General features: G+C 37.7%; 1 protein-coding gene across 11 annotated transcripts in view; it reads right to left on the bottom strand.

Moving 5' to 3' along the window:
- Positions 1–13,553, bottom strand: part of LOC106095874 (ryanodine receptor) — a 163,464-nt gene that overhangs the window by 27,575 nt on the left and 122,336 nt on the right. For all 11 annotated transcript variants that reach the window (XM_059370147.1, XM_059370148.1, XM_059370149.1 and 8 more), the window contains exons 7-9: positions 6,576–6,750; positions 6,170–6,519; positions 47–171 (exon numbers count right to left, since the gene is read on the bottom strand). In XM_059370147.1, the coding sequence (XP_059226130.1) occupies positions 47–171; positions 6,170–6,519; positions 6,576–6,750 (650 nt within the window). The remainder of the gene's footprint in view (positions 1–46; positions 172–6,169; positions 6,520–6,575; positions 6,751–13,553) is intronic.

The raw sequence follows: 13,553 nt of genomic DNA, 5'->3' as shown, positions 1-13,553 counted from the left end.
ATTATATTTAGTAGGAAAGTTCATACTATGACCATAGCATACTTACCCATATCATCTGGTGGTTGGGAGAAATAATTAATCAAATCTTCAAGGCACATTACCATTTCGTTGAGGTTGACTTTTTGGAAGAACACCGAATGACGCCGATTGGATTGAAGGGTTTCCAAGGCACTAGAAGCAAATAATCATAATAAACAAATGTTTCAAGTGACGCACAGTGGTTGGAACGGCGAAAAAATTGGAAATAAGTCCACAGAGAGTGTAAAAGTCGACATCTTTCCACTGGTCCAACCTTCTAGGGGCTATAACCTTTGAGCTACTGAATCGATTTCCATGATTTAGGATTCTGAAGAAAGAACTTGGAAAAAAAAAACTATCTAACACACCATGCCATCATGTACCGTTAAATAAATATAAATCAACATTTAGCTTTGATTTTTTTTCACTGTTTTCGTAATAGCTTCTTCATATTTTTAGCTACATACTAAAAATCTCATACAAATGGTGCCAGTTTATGTATGCACAAATGACTTAAAGACTTAAAGTTAAAAATGGCAGCGTTTCCAATACAAAACAAGTAAAAGCGTGCCAAGTTCGGCCGCATTTGACAAGTTCTTTGCTCTTTATAGGGAAACAAATGATAATACATAAGAATTGCTATGTTATTGGAGCTATACCAAGTTATAACCCGATTGGGGCCATAGTTGGTTTGGTTATTGGAGACCTAAGTGGAAGTCATTGTGCAAAGTTTTAGCAACATCGGGTAAGAATTGCGCCCTCTATAGGCCCAAGAAGTATAATCGGTTTATATGGGAACTATATCAGGCAATGAACCGATTTTGACCAACCTTACCACAGTTGTTGAAAGTTAAAACAAAACACATCATGCAAAATTTCAGCCAAATTGGATTATAATTGTCAAGATCCGATATTGGTTTATATGGGAGCTATATCAGGTTATAACCCAATTTGGACCATACTTAACATAGTTGTTGGAAGTTAAAACAAAACACTTCATTTAAAATTTCAGCCGAATAATTTCGGCCTCCAGCGGCTCAAGAAGTCAAAATTCAAAATTCATTTATATAATAGCTACATCAGGTTACGGACCGATTAAGACCATACTTAGCATAGTTGTTGGAAGTCATAACAAAACCTCTCATGCTAAATTTCAGCCAATCCGGATAAAAATTGCGCCCCTTAGTGGCTGGAGAAGCCAAGATCGGTTTATATGGTAGCTATATCAAACCATGAACAGATATGGCCCATTTATTATCCCAACCGACCTACACTAATAAGAAGTATTTTTGCAAAATTTCAAGCCCCTAGCTTTAATCCTTCAAATGTTAGCGTGCTTTCGACAGACTGGCGGAAATCCAACAACTGTGCCAAGTATGGTTAAAATCGGTTCATAACTTGATATAGCTGCCATATAAACCGATCTGGGATCTTGACTTCTTGAGCCTATAGAGGTCGCAATTATTATCCGATTTGCCTGCAATTTTGTACGACGGATCCTCTCATGACCACCAACATACGTTTTTATTATGGTCTGAATCGGTCTATAGTCTGATACAGCTCCCATATAAATCGATCTCTCTATTTTACTTCTTGAGCCCCCAAAGGGCGCAGTTCTTATTCGAATTGGCTGACATTTTACACAGGTCTCCAACATATAATTTAATTGTGGTCCGAACCGGACCATATCTTGATATCGCTGAGCAAATCTTTTCTAATAGCAGAGCAAATCTTTTCTTATATCCTTTTTGCCTACAGAGAGATGCCAGGAAAAGAGCTTGACAAATGCGATCCATGGTGGAGGGTACATAAGATTCGGCCCGGCCGAATTTAGCACGCTTATTCTTGTTTAGTATTTAGAGCGCACAACAATCCGATTACTGGCTTAGTTGTATGTTCATAGTTGCATAGTGGCTTTTTTACCTAACCTAACCGAACCTAGACCATATTTGGCACATATGTGGAAAGATTTAGCTAAACCGGATAAGAATTGCGCCCTCCAGAGGCTCTTAAATTCAAATCAGAAGATTGGTTTGTGTGAGAGCTATATAAAGTTTTGAACCAAACGGACCATATTGGGACAGTTGTTGCAAATCAAAACAAAAGACTTCATGCAAAATTTCAGCCAAATCGGATGATAATTGCGCACTCTAGAGACTCAAGAAATCGAAATCCGAGATTGGTTTATATGGCAGCTATATCAAGTTTTGAACCGATTAGGTCTATATTTAGCGCAGCTATTAGAAGTCATAACAAAAGACCTCGTGAAAAATTTCAGCCAAATCGGATAAGAATTGCGTCCACTAGAGGCTCAAAAAGTCAAGATCTAAGACCGGTTTATATGGCAGCTAGATCAAAATATAGACCGATATGGCCCATTTACAATCCCATCTGACTTAACTAATAGGAAGTATTTGTGTAAATATTCAAGCCCCTAGCTTTGTCAGACGGACGGAAAGATGGACGGACAGACGGGCGGATATGGATAAATCGAATTAGAATGTCAAGACAATTAAAAATATCAATACTTTGTTGGGTCTCAGATGAATATTGCGACGTATTACAAACGAAATGACGAAATTAGTATACACCTAAATATGGTTCGAATCGGTCCATAACCTGTTATAGCTGCCATATAAACAGATCTCCCGGTAATATTTCTTGAGCCAGTATATGGCACAATTCTTATCCGATATGGTCGAAATTTTGCACAATGAACTCCATTTTGGTCTCCAGCAACCATATCAAGTATGGTCCCAATCGCTTCATAACTTGGTATAGCTCAAATAGCATAGCAAATCTTATCTATTATTCTTTTTTTGCCTATAAAGTGATATTGGCAAAAGAACTTGAAAATGCGATCCATGGTGGAGGGTATATAAGATTCAACTCTGCCGAACTTAGCACTCTTTAACTTGTTTTCTTATGAAAATAGAACAAATGATTATGTTTTGATGACCAAAGTTTATAAAAACTTGAAGAAAATAGTAGTTCTTCTCTTGGGTTCCCACCAACCACGGATTCCGCTTAAAATTTACCCTTATTAACTGAAGTCATATGGGGACATCGGTACTTAGAAGGGTATATATCACCATATTGGCCGACCGGTAAAACTTGGTACTGATGTTGTAAGTCACAAGATAGGGTTTGGGCCAAATTTCAGTGCCAAATTTCAGGGCCAAATTTCAAGTGAAAATTTAGGCTTCTATGTCTAAGGATGAAGTCAAATCCGGTGATTGGTTTATATGGAGACTATGTCTGTTTGTAGACCGACACGGATCATAGTTGGCATGAAAGTCATAAAAGATTGTTTTGTTATAATTTTTTTCGTAATTGTCATTAAACAAACTAATTTAGTTTTTAGGAATTTCATGCGCGCATTAAAAACAACATTCAACAACATTGATTCATATTTTTCATAAATGGTGATCACAATAACCCTAATTTAATGTTATTTTAACAGAATTTCAGCAAAGCAGATGACAACTTCTTGTCAAAAAAATGTTATTAAATGGGGCTTGTGAGGGTCCGCTAATTTTCAAAAACGCCAGATCTCGGAGATGGGTGCACCGATTTAAGCGAAATTTTGTATACCACCTTATGATACCCCAAAAACACCCCTTTGGGCAATATGAGTATCAAAAGAAAGGTATTTTAAAGTGGAGTACAAATCTGACTTAAAAATATATTCCTTGGTATCTGAGGCATCCCCACCACCCAAAACCCCCAACAGGGTTTATTAACCAATCGAGACAATATGGATATCAAATGAAAAGTGTTTGGAAGTTAAAGTGGAATTCACATCTGTTATACGAATTTGGTCCAACGTGTCTACGGGGGGCCTCCCCAACCCCAAAACCCCTTAAACAGGCATAAATGTCCAACGTCACAAAATGGGTATCAAATGAAAGGTCTTTGGGAGGTATACGTATTTGAGATAGAGTCTGGGAACGTCCCATCCACTTAATACCCTTCAATACGACTAAATTCCCCTTGGTAGTCCGAGCGGGATAGTATGTGAATTAAAAGAAATGTTTGTCAGTAGAGTTCCAAGTTGAGGCCGAGTTTTTGGGGGTCATCTCACTCCATAAACTCCCCCTCAACCAATGGCTATTGGAGCTCAAATAGCCATGAAATTTGAGAGTAGAGCATGATGCTGATATTTTTCAGGGCTTAGTGCGTGGGTGGCCGCCCCACCCAGATAAAACTTAAAGTGGACAAATTTGTGGATTGTGACAATAAGGGGCGCAAATTTAATTTATAGCCAAGTGTTTCAAAGACGCCCCACCTAAACTCCCCTAAACCATACATATATACCAACTATAGCAATATGTATCTCAAATGTGATTTTTGGGAGTAGAGTATGAATCTGATATCCACTTTCCACTTTCGTGGCAAAGGGTTTGGCTACTCCAATTCACCACAAAAACCAACAGAATAAAGTAGATCTAACGTCCAAACTATAACAGGCGGACTGCCTACTTACCTTATATACAAAAACTCCAGATCTCGGAGATGGGTGGGGCTATTTACGCGAAATTTAGTTTGTTTATAATAACTCAAAAACAGAAATTTGGTATCTTTATTGCGGGTGCGATACCTAGGGGGGCCGCGCCACCTCCAAAGCTCAAGTTAAAGATATTTGAGACTAGAGAATGAATTTGATATATTACGGTCCACCTCACCCTCGAATATACCCTCATACCCGACTTATTTATCGATCATAGTAATATAAGGATCAAATGAAAGGTATTGGTGAGTAGAGCCCCAATGTGATATCTATATTGGGGCAAAATATTTGAAAGACCAGTACCAGTACCCCCAGACAGGACATTCCTGACCAATAAAGGGCTCAGATACAATAAGAAAGCGAGTGAGTGTCCAGCTAGTATATTATAATTTATAGTTAATTCAAATAATTGTTCCTATAGTGGTAGGTATACCACCATTGGCGTATACCAATCCGTTTGTAACACCTCGAAATATTGATCTGAAATCCCATAAAATATATATTTTCTTTATCGTTTTGTTATTCTAAATCAATCTAGTCACTTTTGTTCGTCCGTTTACAGAAATCACGATAGCGGTCGAACGATTTCTTATTGATTTATGTCGTTGGAAATTGCAAAAAGGCCTTATCGCTTCACATTTGGATATGGCTCCCACATATATTGGTTCTTCGACTTGACTCTTTGGATCCCTAGAAGCTGCAATTTTTTACCTGATTGGGTTGAAATGTTGCACCTAGTGTTTTGTAATGACTTTCAACGATCGCGCTAAGCAACCAACGATTTTACACGTAGCGTTTTTTGATAACTTCCAACTTCTATGGTAAGTTTTCAGTCCTTAATCTGATATAACTTCCATATTAACCCCTCATCCGATTAGCCTTTTTCTGCACTAGAAGCTTAAATTTTTACTTGGTTTGGCAGATATTTTGTACATTACGTAAAATTACGCCTTCAACTAAGTTAATTTTTAGCAGAATCCATGGTGTAGGGGTTCTCAAGATTCGGCCCGGCATTTTTACTTGTTTTCATTTTAGATATTCTATGCGGCAAATCAAAACTGAAAGAAACCACGGCTTTTGTAGCAAATATATATCCAAATTGGCTAGAGGAATGGTAAAAACAAGTCAAAGGACGCACATAATAATTCATCTTGAAAATAAATAAACCTTTTAGGCAATTGATTTATAAATGCGAATGGAAGTGAAATGCATGGGTTATTTAGCGATCAAATTTGTTCTTTTAGCTTGACTAAAACTTAAAAATTAATAATCATTATTCAAAAGTTGATATTAATTTTAATTGCACAGTAAAAAGGGAATCATCGACAAATTTGTTTCTTGTATGTTCAAAGACATGCTGAAATTGAGTTCAGTTATTCCAACTTATTGGAAATTTCAACAAGATTCACTCGCATAGACCTAAAATAAGGGTAAAAACCTTAAGCGCCCAATTTACTACCATTAAAATCAATTAAATTTTCTTTTATTTGGGGTTCACTTTTTAAGCCACAGTAAATCATTTTCTTCAAAGCCTACATATCTCTTCAGATCAACAGATAAAAGGGTGTGTTTTTCGCCGTTAGGACCATTGTGTGTGCGTAGATTTAAAAAAAATAAAAAAATATTGAAAACTGCACTTACTTGATAAATTGTGTAAAAAGACTGCTGCATTTGCGAATAACTCGAGCAGTTTTTGATTCTTCCTCCTGAGAGCGCGAGAAATCAAGACAATCGTCCATTTTGCCTTCTTCGTGCAGAATGGCTTGTTTTTCCTCGACTTTGCCAACACCCTTCTTCTTCGTCTCGTAGCTCTTGTAACTGAGCCAGAGGCATGTTTCGCAGTGCTGCACAATGACGGTGGTATCACCGTACTTGATAATCGGTGAACCGATTACTTCTAAATCTTTATCTTCGAGTACTTTTTTCTCGTCGTCCTTTTCCTGTCTGAGACAGAAAGTCGTTGTAGCAATAGAAGCTTCATCCTTTCTAACCTGTAATTCCAAAAATGTACAAAATGTTTGACATCAGTGCATAATTGTCAACATACCAAAATCAATTCGTTATTTTCGTTGACGCCCAAATAGCGTCCAGTTGTAATGTGTCGAATTCGCATGGGATGGAACCAATTGATGAAACCGCCAGTCCATTTAGTGCGCGCCAATTCCAAGCGCCATAGTGAACGAGCTTGTGACATGACTGAACCTCCCTCGTACACAACAATGCTGCAAAGGTAAAAGGAAAAAGGATTAAATTTTTGTCTGTTTAAGTAAAATTCAAAGTTCAAAGTGACATTTTTGTAGACTATGTTCCATCTTCGTTTCTATGGGTGTTTCATAAACCGACCGATTATCATTAAAAAAAATAAAAAATCAAATATTTACAAAAAAAAAAAAACAAACGTTGGACAAAATTCTAGAACACAATAATGCGTCTTCAGATTCTGTTTGCAACGCTTCGATATATATATATTCGATATAATTAATAATTCTTGCTTATCATAAAAATCTAAGAGTGTATATCTGTCTGCCTGACTGTAATCAGGTTGCATTTCGATCTAAAACTTTGTATAGAAGCTCAATGATGGGCTATATCGGACCATATTGATAAAGTCACCAGGTAGCAGATAGCCACCAGATAGGGCGATCGTCTGTTTACATCTTAAGCTCAAAAAAAGGGGAATTGATTACCCTATTTCGTATTAGAATATCACGACATGCTTATCGAATACGAGATGGGACCTTTTATCGATATAGCCGCGATATAGGCCGATCTTCTGACTTCTTCTTCTGACAAAACTGTTAAACGATCTTCTGACAAAACTGTTAAAGGCGTTCTTATATCCTGATTTCTCTTAAAATGTTGAAGTATGTTAGGTTATGTTGAAAAGAGGGTGCAGATATTAATACGCCCCATGCCACTATAGGCATTCACCTAAGCCAGTAATCGGCTTGTTGTGCGCTCTAAAACCTATAATGTAAACTCCAAAAAGAAAATTTTAAGTTAGGAATTTCTTGCTACTTACAAAATCCTTATTGTTTTCAATACCACTCCCCTAAGTTGGTTCATGTCTGGTGTTGTGTCCTCATCTAAGTGCCGGTATCTGTTAGACGCGAAAGACGGAATATGACAAAGGAAATGCTCCAACGTCTCATCATCTTCCCCGCATGCCCTATACATGCTATCACTTGCCGCGCCGATTTTATATAAGAGAACTCGTAGTCCTATGTGTCCCGTTATGATACCAATAGCTATACTGAGCTTCTTCTTACTTCCTTTCAGTAATAGTCTCGTCTCCTCACGATCTGGATCCCCATAGAATTTTTGCCTTCCTACCGACCGTTTCGATGTTCCACAATGTTGCATGCGTATTTGTCGCCCACTCCCTTAATTCGAACTTGGTCGATCCGAAAGGCTTCGGGTTAACCAAGTTTATTGACCAAGTCCTCTGGCCTTCACCGCAAAATCGTCAGCCCTTTCATTTCCCCTTACTCCGTTATGGCCCCGCACCCAAACGATGCGGATTTTGCCATCCTCAGAAAAGGCATTATTCTCCTTCTTAAATTGCAAGACTATTGTGATCTTACCGTCCTGGTTGTCATTGCCCTTAGCGCAATTTTACTGTCGGTAAAGATGTTCACACTCGACGTCCTCGCGTTAGCACCACACCACCTCACGCATTCCGTGATCGCCCGGATTTCCGCCTGCAGGACCGTATTATGGTCGGGCAGTTTAAAACAGATCTCAATCCCTGGGTTCTCATTGTAGTTGCCCAGGCCCACTCTGTCTTCTAGCTTTAATCCATCCGTGTAACATGATCTTCCAGATGGCAATACTAGGGTTCAATCCAAAACTGTGCCGATGGCAGCAGTGCCTCGCACTCGACTTCAAGGTTCATCTCAGGTATCCGATCGGAAACCTCTTCCATTCCTTCAAGGTTTCCTATCAGCCATTCTCCAATCGCCTTAAGTCTCATAGCCGCAGTGACTGCCTCACACTTAATCTGTATGTCAATGAGTCGGATATCTAGAATAGTCTCCACTGCCCTAGTGGTCCAGGTTATCCATGTAAATTATCTGAATTAACATAAATGATGAAACTATATTTGGTTCAGTTAGGATAAAACAAGTAAAAAGGCGTTAAGTTCGGCCGGGCCGAACTTTGGATGTCCACCACCTTAGGTATATATGTAAACCACCTTTCGTCAAAATCCGGTGAAAATTGCAAACCTTAGGTCCCATAACAGTTATAACGAGATATGTTCCGATTTGGACCAAATACTAATAAGTTAAGTCATTTCTCAATTGTGTATAACAAAATATTGGTCTTTTTAGTAGCTATATCTAAAAATAAACCGATCTGAACCATATACAACATGGATGTCGAAAAGCCTAACTTAAGTCACTGTGTCAAATTTGAGTGAAATCGGATTATAAATGTGCCTTTTTTGGGGCCAAGTCTTTAAATAGAGATATATAGACCGATATATGGCAGCTATATGCAAATCTTGATCGATGTAGACCAAATTGCAGAAATACGTGGAGGAGCTTCACTTAACTCTCTGTCCCAATTTCGGTAATATCGGACAATAAATGGGCTCAAAACATTAAATCGAGAGATCGGTCTATATGGCAGCTATATCAAAATCTGTTCCAATCAGATCAATCCAAATTAACGAAGGATATCGAAGGGCCTAACACAACTGACTGTCCCAAATTTCAGCAAAATCGGATAATAAATGTGGCTTTTATGGGCTTAAGAACCTAAATCGGACGATCGGTCTATATGGCAGCTATATCGAAATCTGGACCGATCTGAGCTAAATTGACGAAGGACGTTGAATGGCCTAACACAACTCACTGTCTAAAATTTCAGCAAAATCGGATAATAAATATGGCTTTTATCGGCCTAAGACCCTAAATCGGCCGATCAGTCTACATGGGGGCTATAGCAAGATTTAGTCCGATATAGGCCATCATCGAACTTTACCTGCTTATGAACAAAAAAAGAATCTGTGCAAGGTTTCAGCTCAATATCTCTATTTTTAAAGACTGTAGCGTGATTTCAACAGACAGACGGACGGACGGACATGTCTAGATCCTCTTAGATTTTTACGCTGATTAAGAATATATATAGTTTATAGAGTCGGAAATGGATATTTCGATGTGTAGCAAACGGAATGAAAAAATTAATATACCCGCATCCTTCGGTGGTGGGTATAAAAAAGGGTGTGGACATTAATCCGTTCTATGCCACTATGAACATACACCAAAGCCAAACGTAAATGATAAAACTAAAAGTCGTATAGAATTTTCGGACATCCGTGCAATATGTTGTAAAAATTAGGGTAAATTTGAATAAACCAGTCATGCAGTCATTGGCCTTCGGCCTATAGGAGGATTTTTTTTCGCGATATCTTAAAACTATGGTGCAGTTAGTTCATCGTAGTTATTTGCCAATATGGTTAGTCCGACCACATTTTCATGTGGAGGTGGCGATCCTCGTCAAGCTCCTGTAAGAGAGTAAGCTCATTCTGGCGGAAACAGGGTAGCCATTGGTTATTTAGAGGCGCCATTAACTCCCCTTGTCATATCGAGCATGATAGGCACTCATTATTTGTGCAAGTGGCGGTGCCGACCGACCTCTCACTGAGACTCTCCGCTCGGTACAGCTGATGTTCGAGCATTTCACTAACCGCAACCTGTGGATCGGTAGCTCGCAGCTAAGCTTCTCGTGACAGTTATGATCACCACAAAGATCGGACCTCAATGTTCCGGCCTGTGTGGTGCTTACAGCTATCCCGTGCCGGGCCGATCATATGGTTTTTATAGCAAGCTGTTCGTGGAAGAAGCACTTCGAAGCAAATGGTCGCCTATTTCTTGGCAAAACTGGTTATATAGCGACTGTTCTGCTAAAGTAACGCAGGATGGTCAATTCTGAGTGGAACAGTACAATTTGATTGGCTGAAGTTTTGGGAGGAAGTCGAAAAACGAACAACTGTTCTGCTAAAGTAACGTAGGATGGTCAATTCTGAGTGGAACAGTACAATTTGATTCGCTGAAGTTTTGGGAGGAAGCCGGTCAAAATAGACGAATCATGGTTCGGCAGGCAAAGTGAGCTCCCACACATCGGCTCAAACCAAAGCCTATTTCATCGGCCAAAACGTCGAATTGATGGGTCATCCACCGTAAAGACCTGGCTTGACAAACAATGATTTCTTTCAATTCCCCCACATGGTCAATAATTTTCGACGCTATAGAGTGCTATTGAAGCGTTCATTAACCATGTTTTGGAGGTGTCTCATAGCACCCATATAAACCACTCGTGATTTGATTTTTTGAGTGGCTTCTGTTTTTCCTGAAATTTTAAAGGTGGTATTCATTTATGACTTCTAATAGCCATGACAAGTACGGTCCATATCTGCTCATATCATGATATAGCTCTTATAGATTTGAAAGTGATTTCAAGAACTTGTCATATTCGATCCATGGTGGAGAGCAGGGACGTAGCCAGGATTTTATTTTGGGGGAGGGCCCACCCCAGATTTTTCAAAAGTCAAAAATTGCCAAAATTTTTCTGTAACTGTGGCAATGATAAAGATACCTCAAATTTTTTATTGAAAATTGTGGTCGCTACTGGTTGCTGGAACTACACCTGGTGTTGACATTTGCTCATAAAGTCAGAGTAAAAATTTGTACTTCTTGCCAATGCACTAAAGGCCGATACAAAATTTTCAAATCCTTCAAAATGAGTTTGTCATTGCGAATATCTTGAGATTAGTCAAAAAATATGTCAAAATCATACATTCTTGATTTTGTATACACATTGTACACATTTATTTGATACCGTTTGTTTGTTCAATAACAAATCAAATAGCGTTAAGGATTAGATAAAAAAGGTTTTTTGTTTGCCCTCACTCGATTGCAATGAAAATTTGTGTTATTGCAGTTAAAAACTTTTTCTGTCTCTGTCAATTATGTTTCCGATTTAAACTTCATTTATTTTGTTTTGTGAACTAAAATATAATTTACGTTCTCCTCCTTTTGAAAACAAAAATTATTTTCAAATATTCTCAAAAAGCAAATTTTCGAGAAAGCTTTTTCATTTAACTAGCCCAAGATGTCCACTAATGATGTTAAATGTCTCAGCGGCAAACGTTAGTATGATATAAAATTTGCTCTCATAAAAAATCTGCTGACTAACAGTATTGAACAGAAATATTCCCATTTTCTTACTTAGGGAGTTTGAAATTTTGTGTAAACATGGAGTTTGACTCATAAAATTTCATTTAAGTTTTTCGTACATAACACTTTAGAAAATCATTATTCGTAAATTTTTTTTATTTTAAAAGATTTTATTGGAAGAAAATTAAAAGTTTCAGTTTAAAATTTATTTCACTGTTCCCAAATCTAAGTTCAAAGCCTACAGAAGCAATGAGTTTCTACAACTATCAACGCTGCTTGCTATTATCTGATAGTTTTCGACCCTTAATCACTATGATCCGTATCAATGCCTTCAATAGTGGAATTCCAAGAAATTGAAATAAAAATGTTGAAATGTAAATTAATCAGGGAGATGTAGTTCAAATAATTTATAATTAAACATTACTAATTATTGTTTGGAAACCATGATTATTTTTTACAAAAGTTTTTCAACAAAATACTTTATTTAAAGAAATTTCTTTTAATAATATTATTAAAAAAATAATATAATGAAACAGGCAGCAAAAGAAAATTCAAGGGTTCCTTTACAAATTTCGAGAGCTCCTATATTAATTTATGGTCTAATAATGAAAATGCAAGTCTTTAGCATCCAACATGGTTTTATTGTTTTTCAAAGTATCCTTCAGCATGATTTATACAATTTCCGAAGCACTTTATCCACTCCGATTGCGACACCTTAAAAACTTGGTTATTGAATGCTTCAACAGCATTTTCTGGTGAGTAAAATCATTGACAACCCATTTTTACCTCAATGTGCTGGAATTAAAAGAAGTCATTGGGTGCAAGGTCAGGGCGTATAATCCATCAATTCGACATTTTGGCCGGTCAAAAAGTATTGTAATGGTGAATAATGAGTGGTCTTCTCTTCTTCGTTTTTGGTATTTTTCACATCAAATAATGATGTACCAATCCGAATTGACCAACCTACAGCATGACCAGTTTTGCCGAAAAACCGGTAACCATTTGCTTTGAAGTGCTTCTTCTACTAACAACTTTCGTTAGATTTGGCTCTATTTCGAAGACCCATACGCATAGATCCTCTGTTCGTCACCTGTGACGATCTTATAAACGTATTTTGAAGCACAGCGATCGTATTTCTTCGCACAAACCGACACAACATTTTTTTGCGCGATTGTCAATTGTACGGGATCCAAGAGAACAAATCGGTTTTATTGCTAGATATTCATACAATATCGAATCGCCAAAGGATGCCTCTATCTCACGGGATGTCACATGGCGATCTTGCATTGTAAGTTGGCACGACATCAATGTTCTCTGGTAAAACGATCGTTTTTGGACGACCTTCACCGAATTCGAATTGTGCGAGCGTTTTTCACAGTGCTATGGGATGGTGCTTCATTGCCATGGAAATATTTAAATTGTCTTTAGAAAAATTTTATTGACATTTTGAATTATGTCCCGAAATGACCAATGGGGTTTGTTTCTGTTTCTTTTAGCTTTAAAAAATAGTTTCGAGGAAGGCCCAAAACTAGGGAAATGCTTGTCTTTAGAAAATTGAACATCCCATTAAGTAAGGGGGATACTTTTCACATATCAATGAGTGCAGTCCGAATAAAGTTAAAGCTCAATGATAAGGGGCCTCAATTTTTATGCCAAGTCTGCTGAGAATTTTGTTGATGTTCACGACGGGATTTGAACCCAGGCGATCGGCGTCGTAGGCGGAGTTTTTGGCCTCAAATATCATATTAATTCATGATATCCTTGAATTTTCTAATGAATTTTTATTTCCGAATTTCATATGCGGATATAGGCAATAATAAAAAACAACAAATTTCTACTTCTAT

The sequence above is a fragment of the Stomoxys calcitrans genome, chromosome 5, assembly GCF_963082655.1.
Source record: "Stomoxys calcitrans chromosome 5, idStoCalc2.1, whole genome shotgun sequence".
NCBI classification, from domain to species: Eukaryota; Metazoa; Arthropoda; class Insecta; order Diptera; family Muscidae; genus Stomoxys; species Stomoxys calcitrans.
Note: the sequence above shows the minus strand (reverse complement) of the source record. Positions and strands in the feature narration are given on the sequence as shown.